The following is a 13447-nucleotide window of genomic DNA, read 5'->3' on the forward strand; positions in this document are numbered from 1 at the left end:
CTCACAGCAATCCACCTGCCTCTGCTGGGATTAAAGACATGTGCCACCACACCTGGCTTCAACCACTTCTTAAAAACACAAATGTTTCAGGCTTTGCCCTCTATAGTATGGAAGGTTACAGAGACTACAAAATAAACAGGGTCTCAAGATTTAGCTTGGATTATAGTTGCTGAACCCTGCTTTGCACACGGTTTGTTATTCTTTTCAAAGACTTGAAATTCATAGATAAATGCTATGTAGATTTGGTTTTGCTGTTTTCCCTCTTCTTTCATAGCTCATAAAAGTAAGATTTTTTAAAAAAACTTATAGAAAATAAAATTCTTCTCTGTATATACTATTTCAACATGGACTACTTAAACTCTATGTTTTAAAGAGAGTGAGATCTGACGCTCACACGAACTCTGGTGCCCCTTCTCTGACCATGTCCCTGGATGGGGAGACCTGGTGGCACTCAGAGGAAGGATAGCAAGTTACCAAGAAGAGACTTGATATTCTAAGAGCATATATAGGGGGAGGAGGTCTCCCTCAATCACAGACATAGGGGAGGGGGAAAGTGGGAGGGAGGGAAGAATGGGAGGAACAGGGGAAGGGCTAACAATTGAGATGTAATATGAATAAATTAATAAAATTTAAAAAAAAACATGAAACTTGGGCTGGAGAGATGGCTCAGTGCTTAAGAGCACTGACTGCTCTTCAAGAGGCCCTGAGTTCAATTCCCAGCAACCACATGGTGGCCTACAACCATCTATAATGAGATCTAATGTGCACTGTATACATAATAAATAAATCTTTAAAAATAAAGTAAAACATGAAACTCAGGCTGGCAAAATGATCAGCAGATAAAAGCACTTGCTGTCTAATCTTGGTGACCTAAGTTCGATTCCTAGGACCCACGTAAAAGTGAGAGAAGAGAACAAATCCACAGAGCTGTCCTCTGACCTTCACACAGGCACCTTGTATGCTTGGCCAAACCCCCATGTCAGGCACACGTGTGTACATACAAATTATAAATGCAACGTATAAACATAAGGAAAACACTGTAACTAGAATCTAAAGACGCCATCTCTTTGCCTACAAAGGACTAAAAGGCCAGTCACCCACACATCTGCTGCTATGGGCTTAGCCTGCAACTAGCATATGAGTTTCCAGAAGGTACCACAAGCTGAAGATACAAAAATCTCAGCCTGTGGGAGGCGGAGGCAGGAAGATCCAGCCTGAACCACGCAGCCAGACACTACCTCCAAAAACCTTTCCTGAGTCACATGAGAGGGACACCTTACTTAGGCCACCCAGAGGGTGACTTATGTTTTGGTATCCAATCCCTGATTTTTAGTGCCAGGTTCTGTGGGCAATTAGCCCAGATACATGGGGCCTACACTGATTCTTTTCTGAAACCCCAGTTGAATTTGGAGTCTTGTTTATCCTTTTTAAGTTTGAAATTTTCCACTGGGCAAATTTGATTTGTTTATGTGTTTTTGTTCTGGGAGGTAGTCTCCCTCTGAGACAGGCTTAAACGCACAGCGCTCATCCTGCCTTGCCTTCCAAGATCTAGGATTGCAGATGTGAGCCCCAGGCCTGCCTCAGCGCTTTTTTTTTTATTAATTTATTCATATTACATCTCAATTGTTAGCCCTTCCCTTGTATCCTCCTATTCCTCCCTCCCTCCCCCTTCTCCCCTCCCCTATGTCTGTGATTGAGGGAGACCTCCTCCCCCTATATATGCTCTTAGAGTATCGAGTCTCTTCTTGGTAACTTGCTATCCTTTCTCTGAGGACATCCTATTGAGACTTTAGGTGAGAGTAGCATGGAAGAAAGGGGAAATAGAAGGATCCACAGGGTCCTGGAAACCTACAAGAAGAACTTTATGACAGGCGGATCTGGGTCCTGGGGTCCTCCTCAAACTAAGGCACCAGCCAAGGAGAATATAGGCAGTAACCGTTAGGTTTTTTAATCCACTTTTGTGCTGTTGTTAAAGCCAGGTCTCCTGTAGCCCAGGCTGCCCTCAAGTTTGCAATCCTCTTCTTGTCTTTGCATCCCCAGAACAATGTTTAATAATGAGTAGAATGCCTAATTTTTTGTTCTTTGTAGTTGCAGTCAATGTGAGAAAAGACTGTTTGTGTTTGTTTCAGAGAGGTTTAAAAACTACGGTGCAGAGAAGTACGGCCCGCACTCTGTCTGCCTGCTTCAGAAGTCAGCGTTTGTCATGGAACAGTGTGAGAGGAAACTCAGTTACCCAGACTGGGGGAGTGGGTGCTACCAGGTAAACCGGGGCCTCAGCCACTATCCAAACATGTATTTTATTCCATGTGTTTTCCTATCTGAGATTGTAATTGATAAAGCTTATATAGGTGATTTACTGGCCATTCCTTTCACTTACTTGAGTTTTGTAATTATTAGTTTGAGTTCTATGGTTTGTGAAAATACTGCCATTTCTTTGAGAGAAATTGCTTTTAACCTTCTGTTTGGAGTTTATATAATTTGAGCTAGCAGGCGTGGTTATGCACATTTTTAATCCCAGCACTCCAGAGGCAAAGGCTGGTGGATGTCTGTGAGTTCAAATCCAGCCTGGTCTGCGTAGCAAGTTCCAGGCCAAGCTAGGACTATATAGATCCTGTCTTTAAATAAATAAATAAATAAAAGCAGATTATTTATATATTAACAGATTCTTTCCTTTCACTTCTGGGCATAAATCCTGAAGAAATAATGGAAAATATGTAATTTTGTCCTTGATACTTTGTAAGGCAATGTGTGGCTCTTCCTTGTTCCTGGGGTCGTTGGCCACTGGTCCTCAGGAACAAGGGAGCAGAGGTGATAAATTGAGATTCACTGGCCCAAGAGCATGAATGCAAATGACCTTCTGGGCCCAGTTGTGGGGAGGTAGATCAATTTTATTCAGGGTGAATGAGGTTTATATAGAGCTTTGGGGAGGGGGTGGGGATATCCAAGGTGGGCAACGGCCATTGGCTGAAGGGCTAAGGTACTGAGATGCCTCATTTGCATGGGGAGGCATCCAGGGATCCCAAGTGATTGCTGAACAGGTTCTATTGGGAGAAAGGGGGCTGGACCTGTAATTTCCCTAAGGACTACAAGACGTTTTTCAGGTAGAGGGTCTGAGCGTCTGAGCTCCCTGAGGTAGAGAAGAGGAAGCAGACTGCGACCTTAGCAGCACTGTTTCCTGGCAGTAATGTACAGTTTTGTGTCAAAAAGTTTCTAGAGGAAACCGGGGGTGGAGCTCGGTGGGAGAGTGTTTGCCTTGCATGCTCAAGGACCTGGCTTTGATCTCCAGCACCACAGAAGGGGGAAGGTACAGCAGACACTCACCCTAGATGAGGGTACCCCTGTATTAAGGACATAACCAGCTGGGCACAGTAGCACACGCCTTTAATCCCAGCACTCAGGAGGCAGGAGCAGGCGGATTGCTGTGAGTTCAAGGCCAGCCTGGTCTACAAAGGGAGTCCAGGACAGCCAAGGCTACACAGAGAGATCCTGTCTCAAAAAACCAAACCAAACAAACAAACAATGAACAGGTCCAGACCCAGGAGTTCTGTGAATGGAGAACACCAAACTGATGAGTTTTCTATAGTATGTCCATAGCTGTGACAAAACACGATGACAAAAAACAACCTGGAGCCAGGCATGGTGGCACATGCCTTTAATCCCAGCACTCAAGGAGGCAGAGGCAGGCCAATCCCTGTGAGTTCAAGGTCTACAAAACAAGTCTGGGACAGCCAAGGCTACACGGAGGAATCCTGTCTTGAAAAACCAAGCAAAGAAACCAAAAAACCAACCTGGGGAGGAAGCAGTTTAGTTTATTTCAGTTTACAACTTTCAGGTCCTTCTCTATTAGTGGAGGAGCTCAGGGCAGGAACCTGGAGGCAGGAACTCAGGGCAGGAACCTGGAGGCAGGAACTCAGGGCAGGAACCTGGAGGCAGGAACTCAGGGCAGGAACCTAGAGGCAGGAACTCAGGGCAGGAACCTGGAGGTAGGAGCTCAGGGCAGGAACCTGGAGGCAGGAACCTGGAGGCAGGAACCTGGAGGTAGGAACTCAGAGCAAGAACCTGGAGGCAGGAACCTGGAGGTAGGAACTCAGGGCAGGAACCTGGAAGCAGGAACTCAGGGCAGGAACCTGGATGCAGGAACTCAGGGCAGGAACCTGGAGTCAGGAACTCAGAGCAAGAACCTGGAGGCAGGAACCTGGAGACAGGAACTCAGGGCAGGAACCTGGAGGCAGGAATTCAAAGCAAGAACCTGGAGGCAGGAACCTGGAGGCAGGAACTCAGGGCAGGAACCTGGAGGCAGGAACTCAGGGCAGGAACCTGGAGGCAGGAACTCAAAGCAAGAACCTGGAGGCAGGAACCTGGAGGCAGGAACTCAGGGCAGGAACCTGGAGGCAGGAACTCAGGGTAGGAACCTGGAGGCAGGAATTCAGGGCAGGAACCTGGAGGCAGGAACTCAGGGCAGGAACCTAGAGGCAGGAACAACTTGGAAGAATGCTGCCTACTGGCTTGTTTCTCATGACTGTCTCAGCCTGGCTTCTTACACAATTCTACCCCACCTGCCGAGCATTGGCACCCCCCACAGTAGGCATGTCCCTCCCACACCATTCAATAATCCAGAAAGTGCCATGCCAGACAGACTTGCCTATAGGCTAATCTTTTAGAGGCATGTTCTCAAATGACTCTAGCTTATGTCAAGTTGACATTAAACTAACCAGGACATTATAGAAGAGTGTGATCTGGGCCTGGAGAGATGGCTCAGAGGTTAAGAGCACTGCATGCTCTTCCAAAGGCCCTGAGTTCAATTCCCAGCAACCACATAGTGGTTCACAACTATCTATAATGAGATCTGGCCCCCTCTCCTGGCATGTAGGTGTACATGCTGGCAGAGCACTGTATACATAAATAAATCTTAAAAAAAAAAAAAAAAAAAAAAAAGAGTGTGATTCTCAGACCTGAACTATAAACACTCCTAGTGTGTGTTAGCTACAAGAGCTGAGCTAAGCTGGGCTGTGGTGGCGCACGCCTTTAATCCCAGCCCTTAAGAAGCAGAGGCAGGTGTATCTCTGTGAGTTCAAGGCCAGCCTGGTCTACACAATGAGTTCCAGGACAGCCAGAGCTATGCAGAGAAACCCTGTCTCAAAAAACCAAAAGAGAAAGAAAAAGAAGAAGAAAAACAAACAGACTCTTGCTGCCTTAATTCTTCTCCCTATTCCAAGGTTTCTTGCTCGCCTCAAGGTCTGAAGGTTTGGGTTCAAGATACCTCATATCTGTGTAGCCGCGCTGGGCAGGTCCTCGCTGTCCGCATTCAGATGAACGGCTGGATTCACAATGGAAACCTGCTGTGCCCTTCCTGCTGGGACTTCTGTGAGCAGTGCCCGCCTGAGACTGACCCTCCAGCTGCTAACCTGACCAGAGCCCTTCCTCTGGGTGAGTGTACCCTTGGCAATTGGAGGAATGGAGGAGAGAGTAAAGTGAGCTGTTCCTCACACGATACTGAAAGGAGAACTCGAGCAGGCCATGCTCTGTGCTCCCCCCCCCTTTTTTTTTTCTGAGGCAGGGTTTCTCTGTGTAGCCCTGCTGTCCTTGAACTCACTCTGTAGACCAGGCTGGCCTGAACTCACAGAGACCTGCTTCTGCCTCCTTGATTCTGGGATTAAAGGCGTGCGCCACCACCACCGCCACTGGGCTCCTTTTCCTCTGATTTGAGGTTCTTTAGGAAAATCCTGCTGGTAAAGAGCAAGGATGAGGAAGGCTCTCGGGGGAAAACCCAGCAACCCTCTCAAGGCCGCTCTGGGGGAAGACCCCGGCAACTCTCTCAAGGCCATGGCAGTGGCTCTTACACTTGCTCTTTTTGAAACTAAGAATGAACAAAATTCTGCTTACCAAATGCAAAAAGAAACAAAATATATTTTAGTTATAATCAGGTGAGATACTCAAAAAGGGGTCTGGAAGATGGGTCAGTGGGTAAAATACTTGCTTTCAAAGCAGGGGGGCCTGAGTTCAAATCCCCAGGACTTATATAAGAAGCCAGGCACAGTAGTGCTTGCCTGTAACCCCAGCTCTTTGCAGTGGGGTCAGGAAGACCCTAGGGGCTTCCTGGTCAGCCAGCCTAGCCAGTCAGTGAAATTCAGGTCACTGAGAAACCTCATCTCAGAAGTGTACAGGAAAGGAACTCGTCGGGTGTGGTGGCACACACCTTTAATCCCAGCACTCGGAAGGTAGAGGCAGGTGGGTCACTGTGAGTTTGAGGCCAGCCTGGTCTACAAAGCAAGTCTAGGACAGCCAACGCTACACAGAGAAACCCTGTCTGGAAAAAAAAAAAAAAAAAGAAAGAAAGAAAAAGAAAAAGAAAGGAAGCCCAGCGGCAGCCTCTGGCTTCTGTGCACCTTTATATGTGCACACCTTTAAATGTGTCGGCACACACAGCTCAAAAAGGGATTGGCACCTACAAAGAGGAGAAAAGTGCCCGAGACACAAATGCACACACAACACGAGAAAGGCGTTGGGTTGTAAGGAAGAGACAGTTCTCCCTGAAGAGTACTCAGGGTAGCTGACTGCTCTCATCCGAAACATCTGGAAATAGAATTGGTTTGGAATTCAAGGGTTTTATGATTTAGGAATGTTTGCATACACTAGTGAGCTGTCTTTGAGACCTAAATGCAAAGACACCGACGTACTGACATTTCTGTGTGCTTTGTGCTTTGTGCACATGCCCTGAGAGTAATCTGATACAGTATTTTTGGTGTGCCTGTGTTTTGGTCAGGTCAGATAGGGAATTTTCCACAAGTGAAGTCATGTCTGTCCGAGAACACTTTGTATTTCGGGTCTTTGGATTAGGGATGGTCAGCACCCACATTCATTCCGTGGGACTAGTTGCTGTTGTGAGGTGATACGTCCAGTGCTTCCTCTAGAACTAGCAGGAGGTTGGAAGGATTGGTTTCAGAAGGCTGTTCACACTGATGGGGTTCACACTGAGCGCTAAGCCCAGAGTTCGTGAATCCTTAATTTAAAGTGACTCTATGGTCTGAGTGATTTGACAGCAAGGTAGCATTTTAGAATATTATATGCTGTTTTTCCCAACTGTCAGTATTTTTTTTTTTAGTCAGTTAAATGCAAGTTCCACAGTCAGTCTGTTTGTTTGTTTGGTTTTGGTTTTGGTTTTTAACAGGGTTTTTCTGTGTAACCCTGGCTATCCTGGAGTGCACCGTTACCTCTGGGCTTCCCCCCACCCTCTGATGCTCTACAGTCTTTCTAATGTACATTGGTGTCTTTGCTTATATGTCTGTCTGTGTAAGGGTGTTGGGTCCCCTGGGAACTGAACACAGGTCTACTGGAAGAACAGCCAGTACTCTTAACCGCTGAGCCATCTCTTCAGCCCACCATGGTTTGTTTAAAAGTAGCAGATGTCACCAGGTTGTCATGGTACATGCTTTGAATCCCAGCACTTGGGAGGCAGAAGCAGGAGGATCTCTGTGAGTTCGAGGCCAGCCTGGTCTACACAGTGAGTTCCAGGACAGCCAAGGCTACATAGAGAAACCCTGTATCCAAAAAAAAAAAAAAAAAAAAAATTAGGGTGTCATTCAGTTTATAGGTGAAAGTTTCTATAAGTGGGACAGCTCTGTGGGAAAAGATGCACTGGCAGTTGGGAGCCAAGGAGTACCACAAAGCCACACTGCACAACAAACCTAGGAGGATGGCTGCCTACGCTTGGGCAAGAAGCAGCAAAGAACTGAGTGTAAAACAGGGTCTATACAGGGTCTCCCTCTGTCACCCAGAGTGGCCTGGAGCTTTCTGTAATGACCCCCTGGATCACAGGAGTGCACAGCATGCCTTGTTTATGGAGCACTAGGGATTGAACACACAGCCTCAGGCACACAGGGCAAGTGCTCTACCAGTGAGCCATGGCTCTAGGCGCTCTTCCTCCCACTCTCTAAAGGTGGTCCTTGCTCACTGCTCAGTACTGGGATGCTCTAACCCCAGAATGTGCCTGTTTTGTTTTCTACCCTAGATCTCTGCTCCTGTTCTTCTAGCCTGGTGGCCACGCTCTGGCTCCTCCTAGGCAATCTGTTTCCTCTGCTGGCTGGATTTCTTCTGTGTGTGTGGCACTAGGAATGGAAAAGCAAATTCTCAAGATGACAGTTTTGTCATGTTCCTATGAACAAAGCACAAAACCTGGGTGAGCGCCCGCCCATGCAGATGGTGCCATGCCGACAGCAGAGCTGGCATCCCGACCTCTGGCTTGGAAGTGCTGACCGCAGTAGGACTGTGAAGTGTATAGCTCCGTGGCAGCTGCTCCTCACCAGCCATGCAGCCCCCTCGGATCGTGGAGAGGAGGTACAAGTGCCCAAGGCTCCTTAGTTTACGTATGCGCAATCTCCTGGCAGCTCTCCTTCAAATGCGGGGCAGATGGTGGAACTTGCCAAGGTCACATACCTCAGCGTTTGCATTAACTGAAAGTCCATGAGCACCAAGGTCACTCAGCTGGTGGAGCCCTGCAGAGCTTAAGCTGATGATCCTGTCCTCCCAAGTACAGAAATGGTCATATCTCCCGTGTCACCATTGCACACGTTTTAAATGAACACCCGGACACAAACCACTCACACTGTCACTGTCATGCTGCTTGTCAGTTCCATGTTGCTAACGCTTCTGGCTTGAGCGCATTTGCCTTTCCTGCCGGCTGTGTGGCCCTTCGCTGAGCCTTCGCTGCCATGTATTGTTAGCCTCAGTCCTCAGTCATCTCCAGCTGAGCTCAGTGTCCGCTTCATTTCATAGCAGCGTGGAAAACCGTGGGAGAGCGTGAAGTGCAGTGCACTGTAAGAGTGTTGAAATCGTGCGAACAGAAGGCCCATGACTGTGTGTGCTTCCGGTAATGTTCAGACCAGCTGTAATCCACCAAACCCAGCTGAGCCTCTCTGGCCTCTGTAAACTTTAAGGTTCATACCTGGACTGGCATACAGGTACTTACAAGAGTACTAAGCTGCTACAGAAGAACTGCTAATATTGGAAAGCTATTTCATGGACAAGAAGAAAACCTCAGTTAAGACAAGGTGACCTGAATTGCTTCCTAACAGCAAAGTGTAGGCTTGGCGCCCAGCCTGCCCACAGGGCCATCCTTGACTCTTTGACCTTTGTTTAAATGTCCGTTTGCCCCCACGTTTGACACTCTGCACCACATGGATTCTGTGACGCAGTTCTCTCATGTAGCAGAGCTTACCAACCCTCTAGTAACTCAACTTTGAAATCCTTTGATTAGAAGCGATGTCCTGTTTTTCTCTCTAAAGATAATCAGTTCCTGTAGGGTTATAGACGCAGCCTTTAGGACCAGCAAGCTAGCTTGGTGGTAAAGGCACTTACTGTCAAGCCTGATAGCCTGAGTCTGATTCCTGGAGACCACATGCAAGAAAAACGGGACTAGCTCCTGAAAGTTGTCCTCTGACACACACACGCGCGTACACACACACACACACACACACACACACACATGCACACATGCACAAATAAATGTAAAACAATTTTTTAGATGAAACATGACATTTGGACACACTCCTCTTCCTCCCTGAGTTCCATTCAGCATCCAGCTATTAAGTGCTCTGTTTAAGAAGTGTACAAGTAAAGCTGAGCATGGTGGCCTGGAATCCCAGCACTTGGCAAGTAGAGGCAGGAGGATCATGAGGTCAAGGTCATCCTCAGCTCCATAGGGAACTTGAATTTGCAGCCAGTTCTGGCTGTGTGAAACACTGCTCAGGGAGGAGAGAAAGGAAAGGAATCGTGTAGGAGAGGGAAACACTGTGGTGCTAAGTAGTAGCACTCCCTGTGCTCTGCAGCAGCCTCGCCCTTTGTTCAAAGGCAGAACCTTAAGGGACGCGCTTGCTTGCAGTATAAGTTGGAGGTATTCATCATTGTGCAAAGCTGAGGGTCCTACCCCCCCCCCCCCCCCCGCCAACCTCAGCTAAAAGGAAGTCCTGGTCTGCAACCAGCACTCCATGTTTTGCCAGTGTTCTGTACTCTTTAAGTTGTACAAAGCAAGAGAAAAGCAAGTATGTTTTTAAAGAAATATCCAATATTCTGGGCGTGGTGGCACATGCCTTTAGTCCTAGCACTTGGGAGACAGAGGCTAGTGGATATCTGAGTAGAAGGCCAGTTGAGTCTACAAAGCAAGTTCCAGACCAGCCAGGGTTACATAGTGAGATGAAGCTGCCTTTAAAAAGAAGAAGAATGAATGAATGAGGTGCACATTAAGCCTGCATACCTATGATGACTATGAATCATCCTATAAAACGTATAAAGAATTTCACCACAAACAGCTGTGGAGTCAATTGAAAGCCTGTGACGGCTCGACGGCATCTCGACTGTTGTGCAGCAATGCCGTTTAGGTAGTATTGTTTCCAAGCATGGTGCTTTTTATACTTGAAGTATATTTTTGCTTTATTTTTTAATTAATATAATTATATTTGCACTAATGACTTTCTGGAGAAAATGTTACAAATGACCTTTTTTTTTTTTTTAATATATATTTATTAAGCTTGGAATGTGGTGTCCCAGCGTTTCCTCTGCACAAACATGAAACTTAACGCAGCCGGTGTCAAGAAAACACTGAACTCCAGAGCATCACCAGCTACACTGCTTTGTCCCTTCCTTGTCAGTGAGGCCAGTGCCACACAGTGTGCTTAGCAAGACTTAGACGGTCACCCAGCGTAAGGGGCTCATTGTCATCACTTAGGATATAGCAACAAAGGAATGGCTTCTGCAGTCTGAGCTTCCGGTGCAGAATTAGCTGTAGAATTTTGAAACAGCCTTCACCCTAGTGGTCTGTGGTAGATTAGCCCTCTTACGTCACAAGGACAAAACCAGTGGCCCGTGGAAGGACCCAGGCAGGGTGCTCCGAGTGGAAGTGAGGAGAGGCAGGAAGGAGACAAGGGGTCGAGGACAACCGACTGGAGTCCCTTCCTGAATCAGAAAGGTCAAGTGCTTATAAAAACTGACTACCTCGGTGTTCAGTTCAAACAGGACGTTGGAAGTGTTTTAAGGTCCTGGGTGTCCAACATACCAAGTGACTTGTCTCAGGTTTTCCCAGAATTCACAGGAAGGAAGCAAAGCCATGTGAGGGGCCTTGGGCAGGGGCAGGAAAGGAGCTGGGAAGCGTTTGATAGTCTGTGTGTTGACTCCTCCAATTTTCTCCTGCACAACATCCTTCCAGTAATCCTCACATTTTCCCTATAGTATTCTTATATTTTTTAAGACCAAATGGGCACTCTAAAAATGTTACGAATTACGCTTAGCATTAGTTTTCAGCCTAAGATGGCTTAGAGTTTATTGAGATTTAAAGCTATAATTGTATGGACTGTAAGTAGCTTTAGGAAGATACAATTAAGTATATCAGAGTATTTCCTGAAATGTTATCAGCGTTCTCTTCAATATTAGAATTACAGATTAAGCCTGTAATCAGGTCACACCTGTGATCCCAGCACTCGGGAGACAGAGGCAGGAAGATTACCATTTTAGGAGCAGCCTGAGCTACAGAGAGAGACAGTATCTCAGTCCTGCTTTGCCACCACCCTTCACCTGAAACAAGGAAGAAAATTTACCGAATGCAGCCATGTATAAAACCTCTGGGTGATTCCAAATCTTTACACGCTAACACTTGCTGAGGGCTAGGTCACTGCTGGGCACGCTCAGCCTCCCGGAGTCTCCAGCCTGCGTTCTGTGTCCCACGCCTTGCCCGGCCGTGTGCTTAGAAGCTGCATGAACAGCAGCAGCTCCAAAGACCGTCTCCAAAGACAGCCGAGTGGGCCCTGCAGGAGATGGACATCTCTCAAAGGCGTACAGCCGGCTTCACATGGGTACAGTTCTCCCTGCTGTGACCTTTGCCCTAGCTCTGGAGTACTGACAGGCTTTGCTGAAGTCTGCGCTGTTCATTCTGAAGAAAGAGTTGAGCTGGAAAGAAGGTGGTTTTTTTTTTTTAATTAGGTTGGGACTGGAGAGAAAATTCTTTTATGTTTACATTTTTAATAAGTAAAATAGATTTAAAAATTAGTCTTTATGGTGGTGAACTTGAAGTGTAATATATTCCTTAGAAGAACACAGCTTTAATAAAAATGGAAACTAACTTGCAGCTTGTCTTTACCTAAACACCATTACCTTTTTAAAGCCTAGATAAGAAACACAAACACAGCCATGAACTCTACTGGGGAAAGATTTATGTACATGTGAGCAAAGCTGTCGCACATCCAGAGCAGGGCAGGTCATGTACACAGCTACAGGGACAGGGGCAGCCCTCGAAGAGCTGAGCTGGGAAGAAAGCAGACCAGACAGATCTCCCCAGAACACTGTGACCCCTGCTGCTGCTGCTGCTGCTGCTGCTGCTGCAGCCCAGGAGATTCGCTCCATGACCAGCCTGAGCGTTCAGGTACCACATAGTGAAAACACTATGGCTGTCATCATGGAGAGCGACTTCCGGATAACTCACATGTGGGTATGAGCGAGCATCCTTGCCCCCACGGGCCTGGACCTGCCTTCCCAGTATGCACTTGGAGCTGCTCTGCTATGACACGCAGCCACGTGCTTGTGCAGCTGATCAGATTCTCGTTATTGAGCAGAGAGCTATATGGGGATTTCCTAATAATCTTTAGATTCTTTTCTTTTTTGGTTTTTTTTTTTTTGGTTTTTCAAGACAGGGTTTCTCTGTGTAGCCTTGGCCATCCTGGACTCACTTTGTAGACCAGGCTGGCCTCGAACTCACAGCGATCCGCCTGCCTCTGCCTCCCGAGTGCTGGGATTAAAGGCGTGCGTCACCACGCCCGGCTCTAACTATTTCATGTAAGTGCCCACGACTACAAACAATAAATTCAAGTACTGAAATAAACCTAGTAGTATTTGCTCATCACGCTGACAGTAAGGTTCGTAATGTCTTATCGTCTTCTCCTTCCGTGTGGTCATAAAATAGCTCACTTAGGGAACCCTGTTACAGATTTTACTCGTTTCCTTCCCAGCCTTTCTCACAGATTTTCCTTTGTTTTGACTAGGTCTCCTGTAACCCGAGCTGGCCTCGCACTCCTGATCCTCCCATCTCCACCTCTTAAATATTAGGATTATGGGAATGCACCACTATGCCCAGCTCAGTGATTTTTTTTTTTTTTTTTAAATGAAGGAGTCAACTTTTATGGTTTCACTGAAGGTTCAGGTTTAAAGTTTCCAGGATAAGGGCCCAGGGATGTGGCTCCTTCAGTACAGTGTTCACCATGCAAGCACGAGGCTCTGAGCTTGGACCCCAGCACCTACATGAAATAGGATTGGTGTCACAAACCTGCAGCGCCAGGGTCGGGAAGGCAGACACAGGAAGAGCTCAGGGGCTCATAGGGGAGCTCCAGTTACAGTGAGAGGGTCCCCAAAACTAGGGCAGCTAGACAGGTAATGCAGAGAGTAAGAGCACTTGCTTGTTCAATACCCA

At 47.1% G+C, this 13447-nt stretch overlaps 1 protein-coding gene across 1 annotated transcript in view; it reads left to right on the forward strand.

Annotated features, from left to right (window-relative positions):
• Lmln (leishmanolysin like peptidase) overlaps positions 1-8582 on the forward strand; it is a 45470-nt gene extending 36888 nt beyond the window's left edge. The window contains exons 15-17 of the mRNA XM_051149815.1: positions 2130-2260; positions 5217-5427; positions 8009-8582. Of these exons, the coding sequence (XP_051005772.1) occupies positions 2130-2260; positions 5217-5427; positions 8009-8109 (443 nt within the window). The 3' untranslated portion in view covers positions 8110-8582. The remainder of the gene's footprint in view (positions 1-2129; positions 2261-5216; positions 5428-8008) is intronic.
• Positions 8583-13447: the final 4865 nt, after the last annotated feature.

This window comes from Acomys russatus, chromosome 8 (genome assembly GCF_903995435.1).
Source record: "Acomys russatus chromosome 8, mAcoRus1.1, whole genome shotgun sequence".
Classification (NCBI taxonomy): Eukaryota; Metazoa; Chordata; class Mammalia; order Rodentia; family Muridae; genus Acomys; species Acomys russatus.